At 51.6% G+C, this 21,230-nt stretch overlaps 3 protein-coding genes across 3 annotated transcripts; 2 read left to right on the top strand and 1 right to left on the bottom strand.

The window, feature by feature from the left end:
* Window positions 1–515: 515 nt before the first annotated feature.
* Window positions 516–1,586, top strand: N7496_007247 (Mov34/MPN/PAD-1 family protein; the record flags this gene model as incomplete). The annotated part of the gene is made up of 2 exons (XM_056700176.1): window positions 516–540; window positions 610–1,586. 2 exons carry the CDS (start codon window positions 516–518, stop codon window positions 1,584–1,586), a joined length of 1,002 nt encoding a protein of 333 aa, XP_056555589.1.
* Window positions 1,587–3,158: 1,572 nt separating this feature from the next.
* Window positions 3,159–7,023, bottom strand: N7496_007246 (putative cell division control protein Cdc25; the record flags this gene model as incomplete). Its single annotated transcript, XM_056700175.1, has 3 exons — window positions 3,159–3,496; window positions 3,596–3,812; window positions 3,868–7,023. The coding sequence occupies 3 exons, from the start codon at window positions 7,021–7,023 to the stop codon at window positions 3,159–3,161; spliced, it is 3,711 nt and encodes a 1,236-aa protein (XP_056555588.1).
* An 11,468-nt stretch (window positions 7,024–18,491) lies between these two features.
* Window positions 18,492–21,012, top strand: N7496_007245 (C2H2-type zinc finger protein; the record flags this gene model as incomplete). The annotated part of the gene is made up of 3 exons (XM_056700174.1): window positions 18,492–18,627; window positions 18,750–20,811; window positions 20,871–21,012. 3 exons carry the CDS (start codon window positions 18,492–18,494, stop codon window positions 21,010–21,012), a joined length of 2,340 nt encoding a protein of 779 aa, XP_056555587.1.
* Between the last annotated feature and the right edge of the window lie 218 nt (window positions 21,013–21,230).

The following is a 21,230-nucleotide window of genomic DNA, read 5'->3' as shown; positions in this document are numbered from 1 at the left end:
TTGAAAGTGTCAATCAAGGAATGTGATTCACTCCAACGACAAAGTTGTCGACACTGCGACAGCGACGCCGAAGGGATCAAAATAGGCAGCCCAAGGCGCGGAAATTCCGACACTCGCCGCGAAACAAAGAAATGAACGAAGGTGGGTGGTGAAACTCGTCAGTTGAGAGACATGGAGAATCCAGTTGGGAAGACCTTGGGGTGGTGTTTATGAGGGGGAAGAGGAGAAGGGCAGGGCTGGATCGCAAACAGGTTCAATCTCCCGCGCCCTAATTGTTTGGGGCCGATCGTATCCAGGGGCAACGGCTGACTCATCAGGTTTACCGCCCCAGTTCTGCCCCCATCAGCCCCACCGCTTCTCTCCACGCTCCATCACTGCGTCGTCAAGCTGTCGATGATTCCCCTCCAAAATAACCTTATCGAAGCTTCAACGATCTTGCTCCCAATTACCCATTATCTCACAACCTTTCCCTACACCTCCAATCTCTGACTTCACACCACCACCCCTCCAAAACCATGCAGGCTGCACAGCAGTCCTGGGGTGAGCTTCCACCTCTTCAATGAACCGTGACAGCTCTAGCTTGCAAACTAACCACCAAGTGAACCTCAGAGCTCGAGAACTCCATCAGCGTATTCGACCCACAACGCGATGCCCTCTACCAATACGATGAAGCCACACAAAAGGCCCTCAACGCCGAACGGCCCTGGGCCACGGACCCGTACTACTTCAAATCAGTCCGGATCTCCGCAACAGCACTATTGAAAATGGTGATGCACGCCCGATCAGGCGGATCCCTAGAAGTCATGGGCTTGATGCAAGGCTATATCTTGCCAAACACATTTGTCGTGACGGACGCATTCCGACTACCCGTCGAAGGAACCGAGACTCGCGTGAACGCTCAGGACGAGGCGAACGAGTACATGGTGTCGTATCTGCAGTCATGCCGGGATGCGGGCCGGATGGAAAACGCCGTGGGCTGGTACCACAGTCACCCAGGGTACGGGTGCTGGTTGTCCGGCATCGACGTAGCCACGCAGCAGACACAACAGATGACGGGGCCGTTTGTGGCCGTTGTGATTGACCCGGAGCGCACGATTTCCGCCGGCCGCATTGAAATCGGTGCATTCCGCACTTTCCCCTTGGACTTTACCCCGCCGAAGGAGGGCCATGAGGACGACGAGTATCAGACTATCCCGCTTGGCAAGGCGGAGGATTTCGGTGCACACGCAAACCAATATTACTCTCTCGAGACGACACATTACAAGAGCACGCTCGACACTGAAATCCTCTCTCTTCTTTGGAACAAGTACTGGGTTGCGACGCTGAGCCAGAGCCCACTATTCACATCCCGGGATTACGGCAGCAAGCAGATGATGGATCTTAGCCAGAAGATCCGCAAATCAGCCCGGGCTATTGAAAATAGTGGACCGCGGGGCGGTTCGGCGACAACGAAAGATCAGCAACTCGATAAGGTTGTACGTGGTGGTCAACGGATTGTATCGGAGGAGGTAAAGGGACTCCTGGCATCCGAAGTGAAGATGAAGCTCTTCCAGGACATCGGAGATCAGTCTGCTCCAGCATCCTAGAGTTCATTCGCTAGAGATATTCGGCAAGGGGAGCTTCATTGCATAGATATTGCTACGACCGTCACGCTGTTTTACTTTCCATCTATTGACCTAGAGTCCGGGCGTATGACGCTTGGCAGAATAAGCTTCTTATCATCTTGGCATGATTGGAGGATCACACCTGATAGATGTACGTAGATTTGTCATGGCTCCATTGCCTGGGTCATCTTGATAAGAAAAATGATGTGTCACGACCTTAGCATCTTCTACATGTATGATTTTCTTTCCAACTCTTGCACCGGGTATCTATTTGTGATAAACCATGATTTGGATGCAGTTGTGCAAACCCATACAGCGAGGAAACTCTGAAAATGACGACTCAAGATTCTATTCAAAAGAACAGATATGACAGGGTATAGACCGGATGGTTATTGAAACAATAGGTACAGAGAAAGGCAAGAAAGCAAGACGAAACCAAGCGTCCTGCTGCGATGATACAGTCAAAGAAAAGAAAAGAAAAAGCTTATCCAACACGAACGCAGGTCCAAGTCGTAACATATCATTATAGGAAATGGCATGGAGACATTAACTCCGAAGGAGAACCGCCTCACTTTGGCGGGAACGGTAAGGGATATGTAGAAACCAGGTAAATCACGAAGGAGAAAATGAGAAGGAAAGAGGCGGTGTCGACACAGGGGTCCAAAATATACACCGAGACCGGTATGTGCGACGGGTGAAGTACATGTCGGTAGGTAGGTCTGGTAATCCACCAGACTGGAAGTGAGGAGGCGGATCCGTGCTGATAAAGGAGTGGAAAGTTGCCAGTCGGGTCCCCTAGAATTCTATATCAAAAAGAATAATAGGTATATCGAATGCAAGAAGCGAGGGTATCGGGATTTGCAAGCATGGGTCATGCATGCAAGAGGAGACTGCCGTGACGGAGTCGGATGAGCAGTTGAAATGATTCGTTAGAGAGCAGCTTCGTTACCCCACTAGGTCGCGGGGCTCCCATGCGAAAGGATTCGAAGTGAAGAGGAGGTGCATGATCCCGATGCTTAAGCAACACGGAACAGGCCCGGTGGGAGTGCCGGTGATCGATGGCGGTAAATGATGAGGCGCTCGTGCGCAGACTAGGATGTCTTGGGCACGGTCGCAACGGCCGACCTTCCCCAGAATGGGGCCATCGCACGAATCCTACTAGTCGCAGGATGCTGAGACCAACTTGTTGGTACTGGCGACCACTATGCAACCAGGGGATTTCATTGGCGTGATTCGAGCGCAAATCGCTGTGGCGCTAAAACGCCCACGATCCTCGGGTGGTGACGGCCCCCCGCAGGTGCAGCTTTGACAGGGATGTCTCCGCCACACGCTTACAGGAAACCAGACTCAGAGAGCAATCTACGGGGTAAGAAATCAAAACGGGTTAGTGTCAACTTCCACAAAGTTTCAAAAGCGTGTTTTTTCTTTGTCCAAAACCCGAAAAAGAAATGTTCAAATATGAGGTCAAATTTGGGTATCGCCGAAAGAGCCAGACACCATGCCCGAAAACAAAAGGAAAAGAAAAACAAAAAAAAGAACAAGGCTAAAAGAGGATCACCGCAGAATCGCGACGGTGCTTGCAAAAAGCAGAGAGTTCTTGTCTCTGCTCGCTTGTTCGGCATACCTTGCAATCTTTTCGTCTTCTCGTTCTCGTGGCTCGATCTCGAGACTTCGGTCGTACATGTCGTGAACATCACCCGAGGCCTGCAGGTTGCTGAGGATGTAATCCTGGAGCTCCGGAACTGGTTGGAGGAGATACGGAACGTTCTGATACTGCTGGATATCTCGGATAACCTCTGCGGTCTTGGCGCGCTTATTGAAGTTAATCAATTCCGACGGGGTAAGCGAGGGAATACCGTCCTCGATGAAGGTTAGATCCGTAAGGTAAACACCTACGACAGGTTAGCCTTGAGACTACTGGCATGGAGACAGGAGGGGTAAGGGTGGAGCCAATCAAATGGTCTGAGGCCATCTGTGGTCACAAATCATACCAAAGAATGGAATGCAAGGAGGATTGGCAAGATGCAGAGTCTCACGGTACTCGCCGAAGTTCTTCGTACTAGCCATAAGCCGGCGCATCTGCTCCAAAATGGCAGAAGTACGGCCACTGACCTGACCCCATGTCCGACCGAGACGGTGGATGGGGGCAGTTCCAAGAGCGGAAATGATGGAGGTGAGGGTAGAGTAGTTGTTGAGAGCGCGACATTTCTAGATTTCACGTATTAGCATTGCGCACCAGACAGAGGAAAGGAACGCCACGTACATCGGCAACGTTAACAAAGTGCTTGATCACCACCACACGCTTCTTAACATCACCCTGCGTCAGGATCATTTCCGCAACCCAGTTGGTCAGCTGGTTGGAGTGCAGAATTAGAGCCTTGACATTAGAAGCGGGCTCCGGCTCATCGGGGCCAACCTTCTTCTGCCAGGTCTTGTTCAGACACTCCGTAGGCCGAATCTTGGAGTAGAGGCGCGACTCAATGATGGTCAGCTGCCGAGCAAACTCCATGGGATCGATATCAAGGAACTTCAGCTTCTTCATGTTCTTCGGGATGATTGGCGGGGGCGCAGCTGTGTTCTGGGTAGGTACCAGGCGCTTCACAGAGATGTCCTGGCCCCGGAGTCGCTGTTCAATAACAGCAAGAAGGGTAGGAGCTCCTGGCGTCTTAGTAGTGGCAATAGAATCTTTGGTAAACGCGTGCACACGTCGCAATAGATCCATGTTCACTTCGTCGTTGGACTCCATCCAGAAGTGGTCGAACCAACTCTTGAGGATGTTGACCACACGGAAGCGAATTGGCTTCTGCTTCCGATCGGTCCACATCTGCAGGTCGTCCGCGTTCAGACCAAAGGGAGGCAGGATGTTAAAGCGTTGAACAAGCATCTCGAAAAGTTCAGAGGCAGTGGTGAAGGAGCGGTAGGTGAGGAGGAAAGTATTGTTAAAGGATGCATCAAGCTTGTCGTGGCGCGTGAGATGCTCAACCAAGCCAGCAAGTGTTCCGCACTTGAGGATTGGCACGTCTGCTTTCGTATCGTAGAACACCTCGCCCTCGTGATCCATCTTCAGGAACCAAGGAGTCTCCTCTGGTTCTCGAACGGGTTCTCGGACAGGCGGTTCCCGAGTCACAGTGGTAGGAGGTGCCTGACCGAAGAATCGCTGGGCCTTGTCCATGTTACGGCGCACCTTGTCGGGGCCAAGCGCGTATGAGGAAGGAATGCCAATGGACTCATTCGCAATCTTAGCTTGGGATTCGCTGCGAGCGTGAGCGCCCTTGTTGAGCGACTCATCCTCCTCGTCCAAACGACTTTCGCTGCGAAGCGAGGCTGCTTGGTCTTCAGGAATCTGTTCAAGAAGCAGGGACAGTGAAAAGCCGATCTGCGAAACGAAATTCTCCAGCTGCTTGGCCACGCTGCGAACAGCAGTGATCCTATCATCAAGGGAATCGCCACGAAGCTCCGCCCATTCATCGGCCAGAGGGGCAGAGACTGCTTGGCAGCTGAGGATGAAATCACCGATGCCATCATAGACGCGCTGCTTTTGCAGACTGAAATCAACCAGTTGAGGGTTCTGGAAGCTGGTTCCCAGAGGAACGAGATTTATAGACTCAACAGTCGAAATCCAAGGACGGAACTGCTCAACGACCTTGATCGCGGCAGCCGAAATAGCGTCCGCGATTTCGCCATGTTCAGCAACAGTAACAATCTTGCGATCGAGGGACAAGCGTTCTTCCAACCGACGAATGCTCCCAACGAATGATCTCCTCTGAACATCAATGTGGTCCAAGAGAGCCGAGTCGAGAGAGACCGAAGGCTCCGTGCGCGAATCACCACCCTCGGGGACAAGGAACGATGTCGGGCCAGATGCATTGAGCGAGACACCGTTGTTCTGCCAGCTACCACCACATGAGCTGCCACCGACGAAACCAGGGACGATACGGTTAATGCCGTCCCCGCGTTGCTGTCGCGCGACGTCCACATAGCCGTACACTCCTTGCATGACGCCATCTGCCTCCTGCAGACATTTATTGACCGAATCGGAACCCGGCCAATCAGCAGCCGCGATATGTGACGAAAGGACCAATTTAGAGAACTTTGACATCATATCCCTAAAGTAAGGGTACAAAGCCTTGTTTGTGGAGATGATAGACGGATTTCCCGAATGATTATCCGTCGTGTCAGATCCAGCAGCCAGAAGCATGCGTAGATGGTCAGAAATGTCCTCGGCCCTTCTCACGTATTCGGATCGGTCGCGAGCGAAGAGGGCTTGGCGGTAAGCCTCCACGGCATAACGCATGTTATCAACAAGCAAGGGCCATGTCACGGGAGCTGTCAGGCCGTCATCCACGAAGTGTTGGGGAGTACCGGATGAGATGGAAGGTCGAGAGAAGCTTTCGGCAATAGAGGTGTTAGCACTCGTCGGTGCTCCACTGTTGTAGGATGCCTGGCTCTTCAGCGACGGTTGTTGCTTGAGGTCTTTAGTGGCAGGTGGGTAGAGAGAATCCATCGAAGTCGCGGGCGACACGCCATCCATGAAAGACTGGCGACGACGAGACATGGAGTCTTGAGAAGCCAGCATCAAGGACTCCCCTTCCGCCTCCGATGCCGAACCATCATAATCATCCTCATCTCGCTCAAACCCACGAGCCATCAGCTCAGGGGGCGGCCGAGTCTGATCGGGGACGAAGAAATTCGTCCGGTCCCGGGGCCCAACCTCATTTGTCGCTGGATTCTCAAATGGTAGTTCCATAGTGGAGTATCCTGTGAGTGTATTGAAATAGAACAGGCGACCATCGGGAGTCGCCTGGGGTATCCAAAACGCCGCCTCTTCCTGCTCCTTTGGGGCGGGAATACCCTCGATAGGTAAGATGGGCTGCGAGTCGCGCGGGTTGCCTTCAGAGTCCAGCTCCTCGTCCTCTTCATGTCCATTGCCGTAGTCATCCTCGAGCCCGGATTCTGCGCTCAGTTCCGTATCTTCGTGGAGGTGCGTCATGTGCTCACCAAAATCGTCGGCCTCAGTGATGATCGTGCAGTAGTTACTCGGAAACCAACCGCGGGTGTTATCGATAACTCCATCCCACCACCCAGTTTCCAGCTGGTTGAGGACCTGGATGATATCTCCACGGCGAAAGCTCAAGCTCGTATGGTCGTCGGCATCGTAATCGTACATGGCCCGCACGAACAGCGCGGGCGGCTCGGGGCTGACTGCATAACCCGTAGCCATTTTCTGTTTGATAGGAGAGGCACTCAGCCGATCTGAATGGTGAGAGACGCTAGATTCCCGGCCGCGATGGCGAGAGGCGGCGGTGGGGGTGGTGGCCTGTTCGTCGGTGAACTCGAAAGCGGTCGTAAAAGCACCGGCCTTGGAGGCTAGTACAGGTCCCGTCTCGACAGCCAAATCTGCCGCGCGGAACTCAAACATTAAGGAGCGTCACTCGCGGCTGCAGCGAGAGAGACACCCTTAAGGGAGAAAGTGACCGAGAGGGAGAGATGGTGGTGTTGGTGGTGAAGAGGGGAGGGGGGGCTTTGGACTCTCTCTCTCTCAGTGACCCCCGTGGCTCATGGCTTTTTGGGAATTTGACGGTTGAGGAGAGAGGGGCGGGTGGGTAATTTTGAAGCCCACTTTTCCCGGGGGGTTGGTTAGGATCAGACGAGGGAGCGAAACAACCAAACCACAACCACCAGTGATCAGAGAGATGCCATAGAATCAAACATGGTCATATAGGAAGAGAGGGAAGAGCGTATTTTGGGAGGGCGAAGGATGTACTTTCTCTCTCTTCGGGGGGGGGGGGGGAAGGGCAGAGGATGAGAGAGACAGGGTGGAGGCGGGACGGATAAGGCGTCTCCTCCGTGGACGAGTCTGTTCTGGCTGCGTATTGTTGTGACGGACAATACACACTGGGATAAGGGCAGTTCGGGTAGATATTACCGTTCTTTACACTATAGATTACCGTCAACGAGTGATCAGCGATAAATTACAGCTTATATTACTACCGCGGTATTGCGTCCGTACAGGACTTTCCATGGTGTATGTAATTTAAGTATGCACTGCGTATGGCGGTCGAGTTCTCCAGGACCGATGTCTTATTGTTTTATCCCCCGTCTACAGTGACGTTTGTTTAGTCCTTCCTATCTAGACAATGATATACCTATCAGATCAAGGTAGAGAACAAGAACGAAAGATGCACATCTGCCGTAAGCTGTTCCTCTCCATCATCCATATATCCAATGAACATCCCAGTCCTTCGTTATTCGTCCGACGGGTACCACCATAGGGACCGAGCAACAGCCATGCCATGTGGTACTACATTTTGTACGGAACATTACTGACAGATTAATCTTATTCTGGTACTCTTGTGAGTATGTCCTTGATTGCACCGTTTTAACTGGACCTTGGCCAATCTTGAGCCCCCCAAGCTCCATAGCGGAGCTCTCCATCCAACAGCCTCTAGATCTACCATGGGCCATGGCACGTTCGCGGTTGGGTTTCGAGCAGCCATTCAGGGGGATACTTTGGCCAACTACTGGCTCGACCTTTGTGGATGGATGAGCGTATGGCATGTTCTATCTGACATCCCTTGGTGTGACGACCGCTCTTACTATCACATCCCCGCGCTTCGGAGGGGCAGGGGGGAAAACAGTCAAGATGTCAGACTGGAACATACAATCCATACAATGTCAATACAAGAACAATTCAAACAACTCCTAAAAAAAGTCAAATATCTACTAACAACAATATACAATAAATCGAAAGTTATTTTGCCGTCCATGATTCAACTATTGTTATTATTTTCAAGACAAGATCCAAACCAACAAGCTGTTACGCCGGGTTTCGTTTTGTGAAAAGTGCGCGCGCGCCCAGTGGATCGACCGCGGCTCACGCTGATTTGACACCTGAGTGGACACGGCGAGCGTGAACTTTCAATATCGCTGTCCACCTGCGCGATCCAATAAGATAGCTCATGTTAGCCGTGCTCTGGGGCGTTATTCGTGTTCCGTTGCTCTGCTCCACGATCAGAGAACTTTGCTAGGTTTGGAACGAGGCAAGGAAGCCCCCAATGAATTGATGCCACCGAAAGCTAAAAACACCACAGACACAAAAATGCCGCGAGTGGTCACTCCTAAGGAAGGGGACTCAGGGGAGTGCCGGCAGAGGACAACTCCGCGCAGTTTGAACTACACAGTAACGACGAGGGTACCATGCATACTGCTACTGTCGTAGTTTAGATTGATGAACAGACTGGCTGCAGTGGCGCGAACCCCGGACCTACAATCCAGTACAGGACCAGCTTGGATTTTACCTGGTCCCCCCCCTGTCCTCCTTCGGAAGAATCTCCAACCAAACTAGATTCCGTAGCTTACTGTACGGAAGTAGTTATTCCCTTGGTATCTGGGAGAATCTCGGGTAATATTGTCACCACCACGTTTCTTGTCCACAAAGCTCTGAGACAAGTAGATTGAGTTTTTTTTTTTTTTTTTTTTTTTCTTTTCCAACCCTGCACGAGCCACGATGTCAGAGAGGGGGAGGACCATCAACCCAGCTCCAGAACGATTCTAGAAGGTCGGACCAGTGATTAAATCCCCATGTGGCTTGCATAGCGTCCGCTCAACCCCGAGGCTCGGGGTCGAGTCGCAATTGGGATCGTGCTTACGTCCCCTCTTTACCCCGTTAAGGGTGGCTGTTGAAGAAAGTCTGTCGTCCTCAGGGCAGCCTGGAGGGAAAGTAAGGTAGATTTTTGACTTTGCTATGCCGAGCAAGATCTAGAGAGAGGCATTTTTTGTGATTTGGAGAGGCTCGGAGAACATCGGCTATCTTGCGTGCCGGACTATACGCCATATGCAGGAGACGAGGGCTCGTGCTTCATATCCTGGTCTACGATATGGATGGGGATGCGATGGAAATAATCAGGCCATGAGTCGGGTTAATCCCTGTGACGCAGCGAACAGGAGTTGTCTCTCTGCCCGTGGTTCTGGAAAGCTACGTTTCCAGCTAGTGGAAGCACAACGATTGAATTGAAACGTATCAGGTATACACACTTGAGAAATGACGCGCTTTCATACATTATGGGATCTGTATGTATGCAACACAATGGATTACCACTACCATGTTCTGCCATGGTAAGGAAACCGTAGGGGTACCTGAATCCTGATTGATGTAAACGTGGAGTCAGCACGTTACTTTCGGGCCAGACAAGCTCTGCACGAACAGGCCTGAGTTCTTGGATTGACTTTACTCGGGAGCAATGCATAGTTATGATTCGATATCTTTCACCAACGACGCACCTTATAACCCAAATCCTGACATACTTTGACTAGTCTCCCACCCATAAATGCCTCGCCTCGGGAACCTTCCCCCATACTCTGAAGTTCGAGCAGGTTGGGTCATTAACTTCCCAGCTCTCGCCAGCCCCGGACAGCATTCGTAATGAATTGGCAAAGTAAGACAATAACCCACTTCTTCACTGCCCCTTCCAATATATGCAAAACCGTTGGCTACCAGCACCGACAGTCTGTACCGCGAACCCGACTGTATGGAAGCAAACTCCACCCGTGCAGCGGGCCGTTTGCCCTCGTGGGAAGTAAATGACCACCCACGCAGTACTAAGGGTAAGCAATAGATAACTGCCGAGTCCGCGGAGAAGAAAAAAACAACAACGACTATGTATCTTCGAGTCTCAGTGAACGGAACTAGTATCAAAAAAACGGCTATTGTTCCGGCAAGGACGGCGATGGTGCCTGTAGATCAGAGTTGATCGCCACATTCCGGCTGCGGGGTTGGAGGTTGGACCCGACATCCGGGCATGTGAACGCACGAGAATCGATAGCTTTCGATGCCGGTGAACTCAAACCCCGCGAATTACGATATTTGCCTTGTGCAGTGGTTCTCATGGAACCATGGTTCGACTGGGGTGTTCGTTCTAGGCCCGGATGAGGTTACTTTTGTTGTGGTGTGGATGCTCAAAAATGAGGCTCGATTTCTGGATATTTGGACCGTTAGTACGTCAGATACATTCGTTAGTCTAGCAATACCGGTCGATCACGGTTCAATACTCGGTGTATTCGTCATTTGGACTTGGATTTCACGACTTGTTCGATTTCTGTTTTCTTACGAGGCGTTACTGATGAGGGTTGAGGTCCACTGGTATGCTTACTTCTTCCTCGGCACGGTGATCGACTTCGAACGGAATCACCGACAACCTAGGCAATTGAATGTTGAAGGTCTTTGTATTACTTGGTTTCCTCAAACAGAGTCAAGGAGTACATAGACGAGTTCTTCGAAATACAGAAAGTGTATGATATGTCCCGATCCATGGAACCACTCTGTGGGTGATGTACATCTGTGGAGTTGAAGCTGCGATATATATCCCCACCGTTGAACCAAACATCAACCTTACGAATGCTATATCTAACGCAACAGTAATTGGACTACTTACACCCCGCTAAGATAGCTAGTAGAGTTCGTATGATGATAAGAATTAAATGATAAGTTTATCTACGAGCGATTGAGATTGATAAAGCGGGCCAAGGTTGTAGGGCTCCAACACAAATATAAAATAGTCACCATCATGTCTGCCCAAGGTCATCCACACGGGGGAGTATATCGGAGAGCTACGTAATACATAGACAAGTCTCTCAATAGTCAATACACTATGACGGCCCCGACCGACGAGGGACGAAAGGCCTCGTACCAAAAACCAGACTGCAGTGACAACTACCACTCAGGTACATGCATCAACTCCAAAATCATCAATTCCTACCACGGTAAGAGACTCTATACTTGCCTACTCTGGAAATAGGCTCAGACTCCATACTTGATACTTGAATCAGAGACTCAGTAGTTCACAACCCTTCCGACACGGAGAATCATCGACCACCGAGGTCAAAATTCGCCACAGCACGAGCTGATCCTACGGGTATTCCTTTCCTGTTCCTTGCATTGGGGACGCAGGAACCAACCGGATGGAAATCCTAGCGGAGACGAATCCTGCCGGGCCCAATGCACCAATGAACCAATCCAACGGTGCCTTGTGGGCTTCGTATCCAACACCTCGGGTCCTCATCCTGATCCTCACCCAGCCCCCCTTTTTTTACAAGTTGGACTCTTTTTCTTTACTGTTTTCAACATGGGATGATTATTGTAGATACGGATAATCCAAAAAACGAGGTTTGCGTCATGCAGAGCACTGTACTCCGTACTCCGTGTGTACGTCGTGTCTGAAGTCAATGAACGTGGTAAGTCCAACCAGCTAAAAGTTCGATACTGATGGAGTCATCTCCACCCACCCACGATCCCTTCTCGACCTTCTCTTCCTTCTAACGCACCCCACCGTAGACTGTAGAGCCCACCCCACTAGTTATCCAACACGGCAATCTATTTGACTACGCGTGCTTAGCCTTGTTGCCCTCGACGACGGGCGTCAGACGTTGAACCTTACGGGAGGGCGAAAGATTTCCGGGTTCTCCGTTGACGAAGACCGGCCCCTCCTCTCTGTCTCAATATTTATTCTCGAAACAGACTAACGATCGACTATCCGGTTTATCGAACCAACCACGTATCTAACTCACTATGGACGTATCGAATTCGACGGGATAATGAACTAAGGGGGTGTTCCACCTCTTCGAGAAAATTCGACGGAACGACATCCCCGGCGCGGGGTGTTGATGATTATGGATCCCTCCCTCACAGCTGGGAATTGAATAATCAATATTGAAGAGATGTGCATCATTCATGCGGCACTCGGCAGATATTGATGTCCTGGAAGTCTGCGACGGAGTACAGGACTGGAGGTAAGCAGAGTAATATCCCCTGCATCGGCCCTCCCCGTCTGTCCCTGGCAATCTCCCGGAACCAGGGGGCCAAGGGAAATGTACCAGAGTTGTAAAGTCTAAAAAGGGTGTTCGGCACAGAGTAAATGCCACGGACAGGAATATGGAGACATGTACAGAGCGCACGCATGTATACATCGACAGCACGTATTTTCCCGCCGCGGGGGTTAAGGGATGAACCTGCATGCGTGCCAGCGACTGGTTGGTATTCCTTGCGATGTGGGACGTCAAATCGAGATCGGATACATTGTCTGCATATCCAATTATCGGAGTATCAGATTTGGTGCTTCGAGTATGTCTGTTCCTGAAAAGTTTGGGATGAAGTATGTTCAGCCAAATATGCTAAGGGTGGCAACGGCGCGAACCAAGGGGAGAAATATCGCGGGAAGGAACCATGGACCGCCCCCTTTCCCCGGATGGCCCATTCCGCCACGATCCAAGGATCGCGGAACTAAACAGGACTACATCCTAGCTAGTAAACAAATCGTCAATTCGATGTCAGTGTTTGACAATCCCTAGATACGGATTATCAACCGGCCTTTTACTATCAAGGAACTCGACAATGCTCGAGATCACAGATCTACAGAAACTATCGGTGTACGGATCCATTTGCTGTTTTGATAGTGCGGCCGAGCTCCCAAGTCCAGACCGTTCGTCGCGGGACGGCACAGAGTCCACAGACAAGTCCGGTTCGCAAACCAACCTGCCTCCATGGAACAACCACGAGCTTCGTTCTTCCTCTCATCTGGAAAAATGGGTTGGGCACGAAATGCAGATACTAACACAGTAAGCAAACTCGAAATGATCTTGGCCATTTGTGTGTGCCTTGCAATATCCATCTTTATCAGAGGTCTTGCTCATAAGACCAAAGATGTTGTAGGGTTATCTCTGCTCCAGGCAACCCCAATCTTTAGCGAAAGTGGAAAGCGATAGCGCGCACAATGGATCTCGATGCAGTGGCAAAAATCCTCGAAATTCAATCCGTCCCACCACTGCCTGATGATCTCGCGCGAGATGCGGCATAGACAACTCGAAAGCCACCACGGCAAAAGTGGAGGATCTGTCGTGCACCCGCATCCATCCTGGCGTGCCATGTGTCGTAGCGGTGAAGCTGATGATGGGCAGCATCGCATCCCTGTGAGGCACCGATCTGTAACCTCGAAGAAAGGAACAGGCGAATTCAACTCGCCAACTGCGTTGGGGTTGTAGTCAATGATAATGATCAATCCCTCACCGACATCCGTCCAGCCCGTCAAGATGAAATTCCAGACCGACCTGGCGTGCAACCTCGGCGGAGTCCAACGGGGGTCCCCCTCCCTACGTGCAGTGTGAGTGCCCGCCCTGGCCCTGTGGCTACACTGGCTGGCCCCGTCGCGCGGCGCGAGGGAGTTGTCGGGACAATGGACGCGCTGGATTGGAACCCAGCCAAGGCTAGCCCGGCAGGCCGGTGGACATTAGTTCAGGGGCCGGCGCCGGGGAAGCAGTTTCCGAAATTCCAACAACTGCACTGGTGGGTTTCGGGGTGGAGTTCTTTTTGGGTTTGGGGCGAGGGAACTGGCGAGTCAGGCTGATTCATAACTGGGCCGATAAACTAAGTAGCTATGGAGTTAATAGCAGGGAGAAAGTTAACTGGTTGCGAGTTTTCAGATACTGCGATCCCTTTTGCCGATCCAGAATGGTGGATGGAGGGTAAGGGGGACCCGTTTCTGAGACTTTTAGTCATGGACACGGGATGCTTCCTATTGAGTACCGGGGCTTGGAATGAGGTTGAACGGCCCTTTGATTGAAGGGATTGGGAATGGGTGGATCGTGGATCTTGGCTCAACGAGGATCAACTGGTCAGCATCGTAACCTGTGGGACGCAAGGAAGTAAAGAAAAAGGGCAGAAGGGACGATTGGCGGTAAAATGTTTGGGGGTTTGGGTCTTCGTCAGGGCGGTCAAGTCACCGCTCAACCAGTCGTCAATTTCCTATGGAAGAAAAGTACTTTGGACTACTGCAGAGTCCAGTAGTGTGTTCCTGCTAGGTCGAGAACGTTGGAAACGGGGTCGGTCCGCTGCATCGGAAAGTGGATCGAAATCCTGGACCTTTTAAAGGTCCCAAAGATTCAAAAAGATCCTCCGTCCGGTCGAATCGGGTCTCTGCAAGGAGACCCTAATCAACTTTTTCCCATCCTTAGCAGATTACTGACTAGTTAGGGCATCATGGCGAAAAGCACCAGCTCCCCGGTTCACCGCATCTCATGGATCAAGGCTTGCTGAGGCGTTGATGATCATCCGGGTTGTCCGCGGAAGTCTCGGGGAACCGGTATTTTACTATCAAGGGCGTTCAATGATGGAGGGGTTAGTGCTCCGGAAAAAGAGATACAGTAGAGGTGCATTGAACGGTACTACTGTACTCCGTACTTTTCTGAAGAATCTAAAGGCTATCAATCATTTCACGGACAGGGAGAGGTATCTCAAACCCTAAAATAAAGCCAACCTGATCGGTGATAGGTACGAAACACCACATCTGGTCCTTTTGTCGAGTAACAAAAATGCGATTTCGATGACCATCAATCACCTATTTCTGTGCCGTGCCGGGGCGACCAATCTTTCTCTTCTTCCACCCCCCACTCTCGAGTAAATGGAGGGGCGTCGCCAGACGCGTTTCCCAAGTAACCGCGTCGCGGCCCTCCGCGTCTGAGCGGATCGTCGGGCTCCAATGATGCAGGGCCCCACGCCGGGAATTCACGAATCCTACGGGTCGCGCGTTGGTTTCTTCGTTTGCGGTGTACGTGCCAGCTCACGCGGACGGGTTTGGGTAGCTGTATTGAGTGGGCCCCGAGAGTCTATCGCTTGTTTGCCGATGGAGAGAATGAAGAGTTGATACTGTATACGGAGTACATGGAGAAGTATCGATGGATGAAGGATAGGGACGTGATAGCTTGGATTTGTTTTGTATGATTGTCATAGATCATAAAATGACTTCACAAGGTTGTGTGTTGATTCAAGTGCCCCTTCTCCCGAAGGCAGACGTTGACCCGAAGTAGTAAGAGCCGGCAGCCTCTATCAGATGATGTTATTCCCACGACGAGCGCCCGATTCGCATCTTGCGTGCAGATCATCCTGCAGCCCGGCAGCTGATGTCTCGAGGGGCACGACGTAACACGGACTTGAGGTCTGGGTGGACGGAGTACACGATAACTATACTATATCGTCAGCACATCGACAGACATAACGAGTCATACAATGTAGGAGTCGTCACTGCGACCACGTCAAGAAGAAAATGACCATATGGTACAAATATTTTTACATCCAGTCAAACATATGTTAGCTGCGGCTTGGTAGCTGACTCTACCAAGCCAAGGACGTGGCACAGTCGAACCGCCACATAGCGGGGCCATAACGAGAGCCTTCAAGACCCGTCCAGGCTGGTCATGTCAAAAGTACGAAACCGGAGTACCCCCAATAGTCAGTCTCCGGGGCGAGACATGGGTGACCGATCTGTCAATCAGGGGGAGACACGGAGGCACAACTGGGTTCATAGCCACCACTTTCCAGCTGAGACGACGGTAGCCTGTGGCGTTGACTTGTCCGGCCCATCCGTGAATTCGGGTCTCTCCATTTTTTTGGTATAATAATCTGACCACATCAGGATAGCTCCTAATAACTAAAGAAGGGTTTGATTAATCATCCCAGTTAAAACTAACAAGTGCTATGATGGTGGGAAGAGGGGGGTACAGAAAGGGAATGGTGGTGCATGTGGTGTTGAATGGTGGGCGATCCCGCCCACCACCACATGCACCTAGTGGGCGGCGGGGAACAGGATTCACGGCGGAGCCGATCGAGACCTTGCCTGATGGTAAGGAAATTGACTAGTCGACATACAAGACGTAGGGGATCCAAGTTTTACATAGTCAACTGAAATGATTGCCCTTCAAGACTCTAGATTAAGACTGGTTTCCGAGTGCTCTGCCGGGACTGGTCTATCAGAAATACCTGGGCAAACCTGGCAAATTGTTGTCTCCCTTTGCTGGGCCCCCTGTCTCATTCTCAACTTGCGTCCGACTCGGCGTGTCACGAATGCGACTGCAAGGCCCGCCATCACTACTACAGGCCGTGTTGTGTATACTCAAGAAATATGTATAGAATGTGATGTGCAAAAAGGTCCGATCCGAACCCGCCAAACGGTATGATGCCGATCGGAGGAGGGGTTCAGATGGCAGAGAAGAGGGGTAGTGGAGGGTGTGAACCATGGTTGCGACCGAACAGGGCCACGATAGGAAAGAAATGGCATGATGACATGATAACGGCGGGGTAGACATGCGATCAAGATACAGTCGAGATTCAGGTAACCTTGACGTAGCAGGAGTTCAAAACTATTACGAATGAATAATGCGGCTATCATCAATAGTCGGAATCATAGTTCCTGCTTTGAGTACTGTCCCTTGTAGTACTCCATTCAATGTATTCCGTAGTACCCGGAGTATTGACGACTCGTCCGCAGGGTGCCACGATCAAAGACACTAACTCGCCTCACATGCCAGCCACACATTTCTATCGTCGATAAACAAAGGGATCCTGAAGAGGGCGAGATTCATCGAAGCCCTGCGATTGAGCGAGGGGTTATTGGCCCACTTTCTCTACCCTCGCAGACGATATCGTTATTTGTCCCTTTTTCATTTCATTTTTTTTTCATGTTTTTTTTTTCGATTTCACGTTGTCCCTTTCTAAGTTTTTATTGACGAGTTCGTTGCGTTTTCTTTGAACTCCTGGATGGCAAATATTGCTTTTTTTTGGGTGTATAGAATTTGATTTTTCTTAGCAATTTGTTTTTGATTGTATACCTGTCTCGCCAGAACAAAGCATTTTATGCTCTGTCATTTCTAGTGGGGTGGGAAAACATCTGATCTCTGTTGCCCCTCTGATAGATAATCACATCTATATTTTGTGTATGTAGTATACTATGTACTATATACTTCATACTTAACTATACTTCACTATCCATACTACCGACTCCGTACTTTATATCTATATACTCCGTCCTAGCTATCGCATCACTTCATCTGAACCTAGACCCGCTCGAGAAACAAACGTCCGGCGGTCCCGACGTTGTAGTGGATAGGAAGGTCGGAAGAAGCCATGTGGGCTCTTTTTTATTTTATTTCTTTTTTTTTCGATCGGGTCGAATCTCTTGTCGCGAAACTAACTATTATTCGAGACTAGGGCCGAGTGATTTGCGTTTGGGAATATTACGAGTCGAATCTGTATGGTAAAAAGGGGGGACTAACTAGAAATGGCGAGTCGCGAGAAAGACGCGAAAGAAAGAGTCTAAAGGATGGGCTGTGGAGTGAGGAAGGAAAAGTGCGTGGCCGGAGGGGATCGCGTCGAGGGGCTGGGAGTTCTTGGGGGGAGGGAATCCCGATTTCCCTGTGAGCTTCCCAGTTCCAGTGATCGTTTGCCCACACGTAAAATTAAGGCAGTCCCGCTTTTCGCCCCTCTGTAAGCGATGCTTGGGCCCACGGCCCATCCTCCCTCTCACACTTCCTCTCCCCCCCCCTCCTTCTAAGCCAGCCAGCCCTCTTCCCCCCCCCCCCAAAATCCCATTTTCCCAGAATTCCCGAATTCCTCTTTTTCTCCTCATCCACTTTCTTCCCCTCCTCTTCCTCTCTTCCCCTCCCCTCCTCCCACCTTCAACACCTCCCTCTCAACCCCTCCTCAAAGCGGTGCTTTAACGCTCCGCCTATTTCTTTTCAGAGCCTTCTCTTATTCTCTTATTGATATTTTACTTATTCATACATCCCCCCTCCTCCCCTCCTACCCCCGCTGTCCGCCTGTGGCTGGACTCCCACTTTCGCAACTCGCGCCCACAAGCCATTTAAACCCAAAAACCACAACGCAACCCCTCTCGATCTTGGTTTTTCATCAGATCCCCCACTACAAGGAATGATCAGACTCCCCAACGAACTCCTGTCGTCGACACGCCTACAGAACCGGTGCGAGCTTACTCAGGGGACGATACCATCGCCGTCGACTTTGAACCTCGCCTGAGACAAAATCGGCCCGAACAAGTATATCTACACATGGCTCCCTCAGCTCCCGGGACGGCCAGCAACTCGCCGGCCAAGAAGACTTCTGCCCCCGAGAAGAAGTACAAGTGCCAATTTTGCAATCGCGCTTTCAGCCGTAGTGAACATCGCAGCAGACATGAACGGTCCCGTAAGTGGTTCCCACGCCTCTTCTTCTTTCCCTTCGCGTCTTTCTACTTTCCTATGGGGAAGAAGACCGTAGGAGAAATCAAAATCCCATTGCACCTCAACTAACTTGACCGGATTTTCTAGACACGAAAGAACGGCCCTTCAAGTGTTTGAAATGTCGGAGTACCTTTGTGCGCCGTGACCTTCTCTTGCGCCATGACCGTACCGTGCACGCCAAAGATGGCGGCATCCCCTTGGTTGCGGAAGGTCGCAGACGTGGTGGAAACGGAGGCGTGCAGAAGCCCTCCTCGTCAGCCCCCTCCAAGCCCTCAATCACGATCGACCCGGCGACGCTGGAACAGATCGAGGCAAGCAGTGATGGTATGGTCGATCTTGAAACTGCAGCCATGTTGATGACAGATTTCCAACATAAGGCTGCAGCAGCAGTGACTGGTCAGGTTTCCGAGCGCTCCGAGTCCCTTTCGCCTGGGCGTGGTTCCTTCGATCCGTACCTGTCGGGCAACGCCACTCTGCCCCAGATGCCTTGGGATACCCTCATCTCCCCCGCAGAAACCGGTTCGATGCCCACTCTGATCGACCGTCACGGCCCCGTTGGAGACGTTCTCATGTCCCACTCGCTGCCTATGTCTGGAAACTCTACCCCTAATGCCCTGTCCCCGTATCCCTCCATGACAGGCCCCGTCAGCCCCGTGAACTACCGCCGTTCTCCTGGACCCAGCCAAGCTTTGACCCTCCCCAAGGCCCCTCAAATCGCTGACGAGATGGAGCGCAGTTTGGTTGTGGAGCGTGTGCAGAGTGCGGACACCCTCGGTGCCTTGCCTGATAACTTCCAGATCCCAGCCACGGCCGCTCTGAACCGGTACCTGTCAACTTACTTCAACTTGTACCACCCCCATCTGCCGTTCCTCCACCAGCAGTCCTTCAAGCCTACCTCGGCTCCAACCCCCCTGCTCCTTGCTGTCCTGTCAATCGGTGCTCTGTACACCTTTGAGCGGGACCATGCTTTTATGCTGCACGTCGGTTCCAAGGTTCTTGTCAACCAATTCCTGCAACACAAGGAGAACTTCGACTCGCGTAAGTGCCCTCTGTGGCTGATGCAGAGCACTCTGCTCAACATGGTCTTTGAGAGCTGGAGTGGTGACCCCAAGGGTCTCGAGTGGACTTGCTCCATCAAGAGTCTTTTGGCCAACATGGTCGCTGGCAACCGGTACCAGCTCAAGCTGCGCACCGAGGCTCGCCAGACCGTTTATCCTTCGCGCGAAGAGTGGATTGAGGACGAGTCTTGCCGCCGTACCTACTTTGCCGTGTACATCTTCTTCGGCATGCTCACTCTGACGTTCAACCACACTCCTGCGATGAGCTTCGACGAGTTTGACAACCTGGAGCTGCCTTCATCTGAGTCCCTCTGGAACTCGGATGCCACGGACGATGAGACCTGGCGCCGCAACATTACCGCGGCCAGTTCGATGACCGTCCGTGAGGCTCACGACTTCCTATTCCAGGGCGAGCAGACTCGCTACAGTGCTTTCGCTACCCGTGTCTTGATCAATGCCCTGTTCCTCCAGGTGTGGAACCACAAGCGTAGCTTCGAGGCTCTGCAGGATGTGGTCACCGAGTACAAGCTTCGCTTGGCTCTGGAAACCTGGGAGAGCTCCCTTGACGTTTGCGAGCCCGAGACCATCGTTGTCCCGCTCAGCACTCCTCAGAAGGGTCACCCCCTGATCTTCAACTCGATGGCGGTCTACCGCAACACTCGTGCCCGCCTGGAAGTCGACCTCAAGTCCATCCAGGAGGCCATGCGTTACCACTCTTCTTATGAGGTGGCTGCTGCTATGACCGTCGCCCGTGAGAAGGTCAAGCGCTCGCAGGAGATGAACAAGGTTGTCCAGCAATGCTTCGAGTGTATCGAGATTGCCGCCATTCAGGGCATCAACTGGGTTGCCAAGACCTCGGCCACCAACTGGAGTGTCGAGCACCCGCTCTGCGGCCTGGATCTGATGGTCATCCTGAGTCTCTGGCTCTACCGCCTGGAACATGACGACGAGCCGGCGACTGAGGCCGAACTGGCCATCTATAACAAGGTGCGGAATCTGTTTGATGATGACGCCATCGATGCCTTTGGTAAACTCAGCTCCACCGTCGCCCGTGTTTGGGGTAACATCCTTGACGGCGTAGTTGTCTGGGGGTAAGTCATACACCTGCCCCGTGATTATTTTGGATATTGATGCTAATACGTTTTTATAGAATTACCAAGCTGATGGGCGAGTCATTCAAGCTGCACTCCCAGGCTCTTGTCGGCTATGAAGATTCTCTGCGTGTCGCAAAGGATCAGCCGATTCACGCGGTGCCAACTAAGTCGCTCGCCAGCGTCGGCACCGCCTATTAATCACTTCTCCACTCTCCTTGACTTTTTTTTCTTCGACCACTTTATTTTCAAACAGTCTTTCGGGCTTTTTTTTTCTTACTCTCATTATTTGGACGCTTTCATTGGGACACATGGGAAACTCAGGAATGGATAAATGCCAATGGGCTAGGCGGGGTGTTTTGGGCTTTGGCTTTGGGAGATACCGCCGTCGCGACGCCCGTGTGGTGATTCCTGACTTT

The sequence above is a fragment of the Penicillium cataractarum genome (assembly GCF_028827025.1).
Source record: "Penicillium cataractarum strain IBT 29864 chromosome Unknown utg000005l, whole genome shotgun sequence".
Classification (NCBI taxonomy): Eukaryota; Fungi; Ascomycota; class Eurotiomycetes; order Eurotiales; family Aspergillaceae; genus Penicillium; species Penicillium cataractarum.
This window is presented reverse-complemented; position numbering and strand designations above follow the sequence as displayed.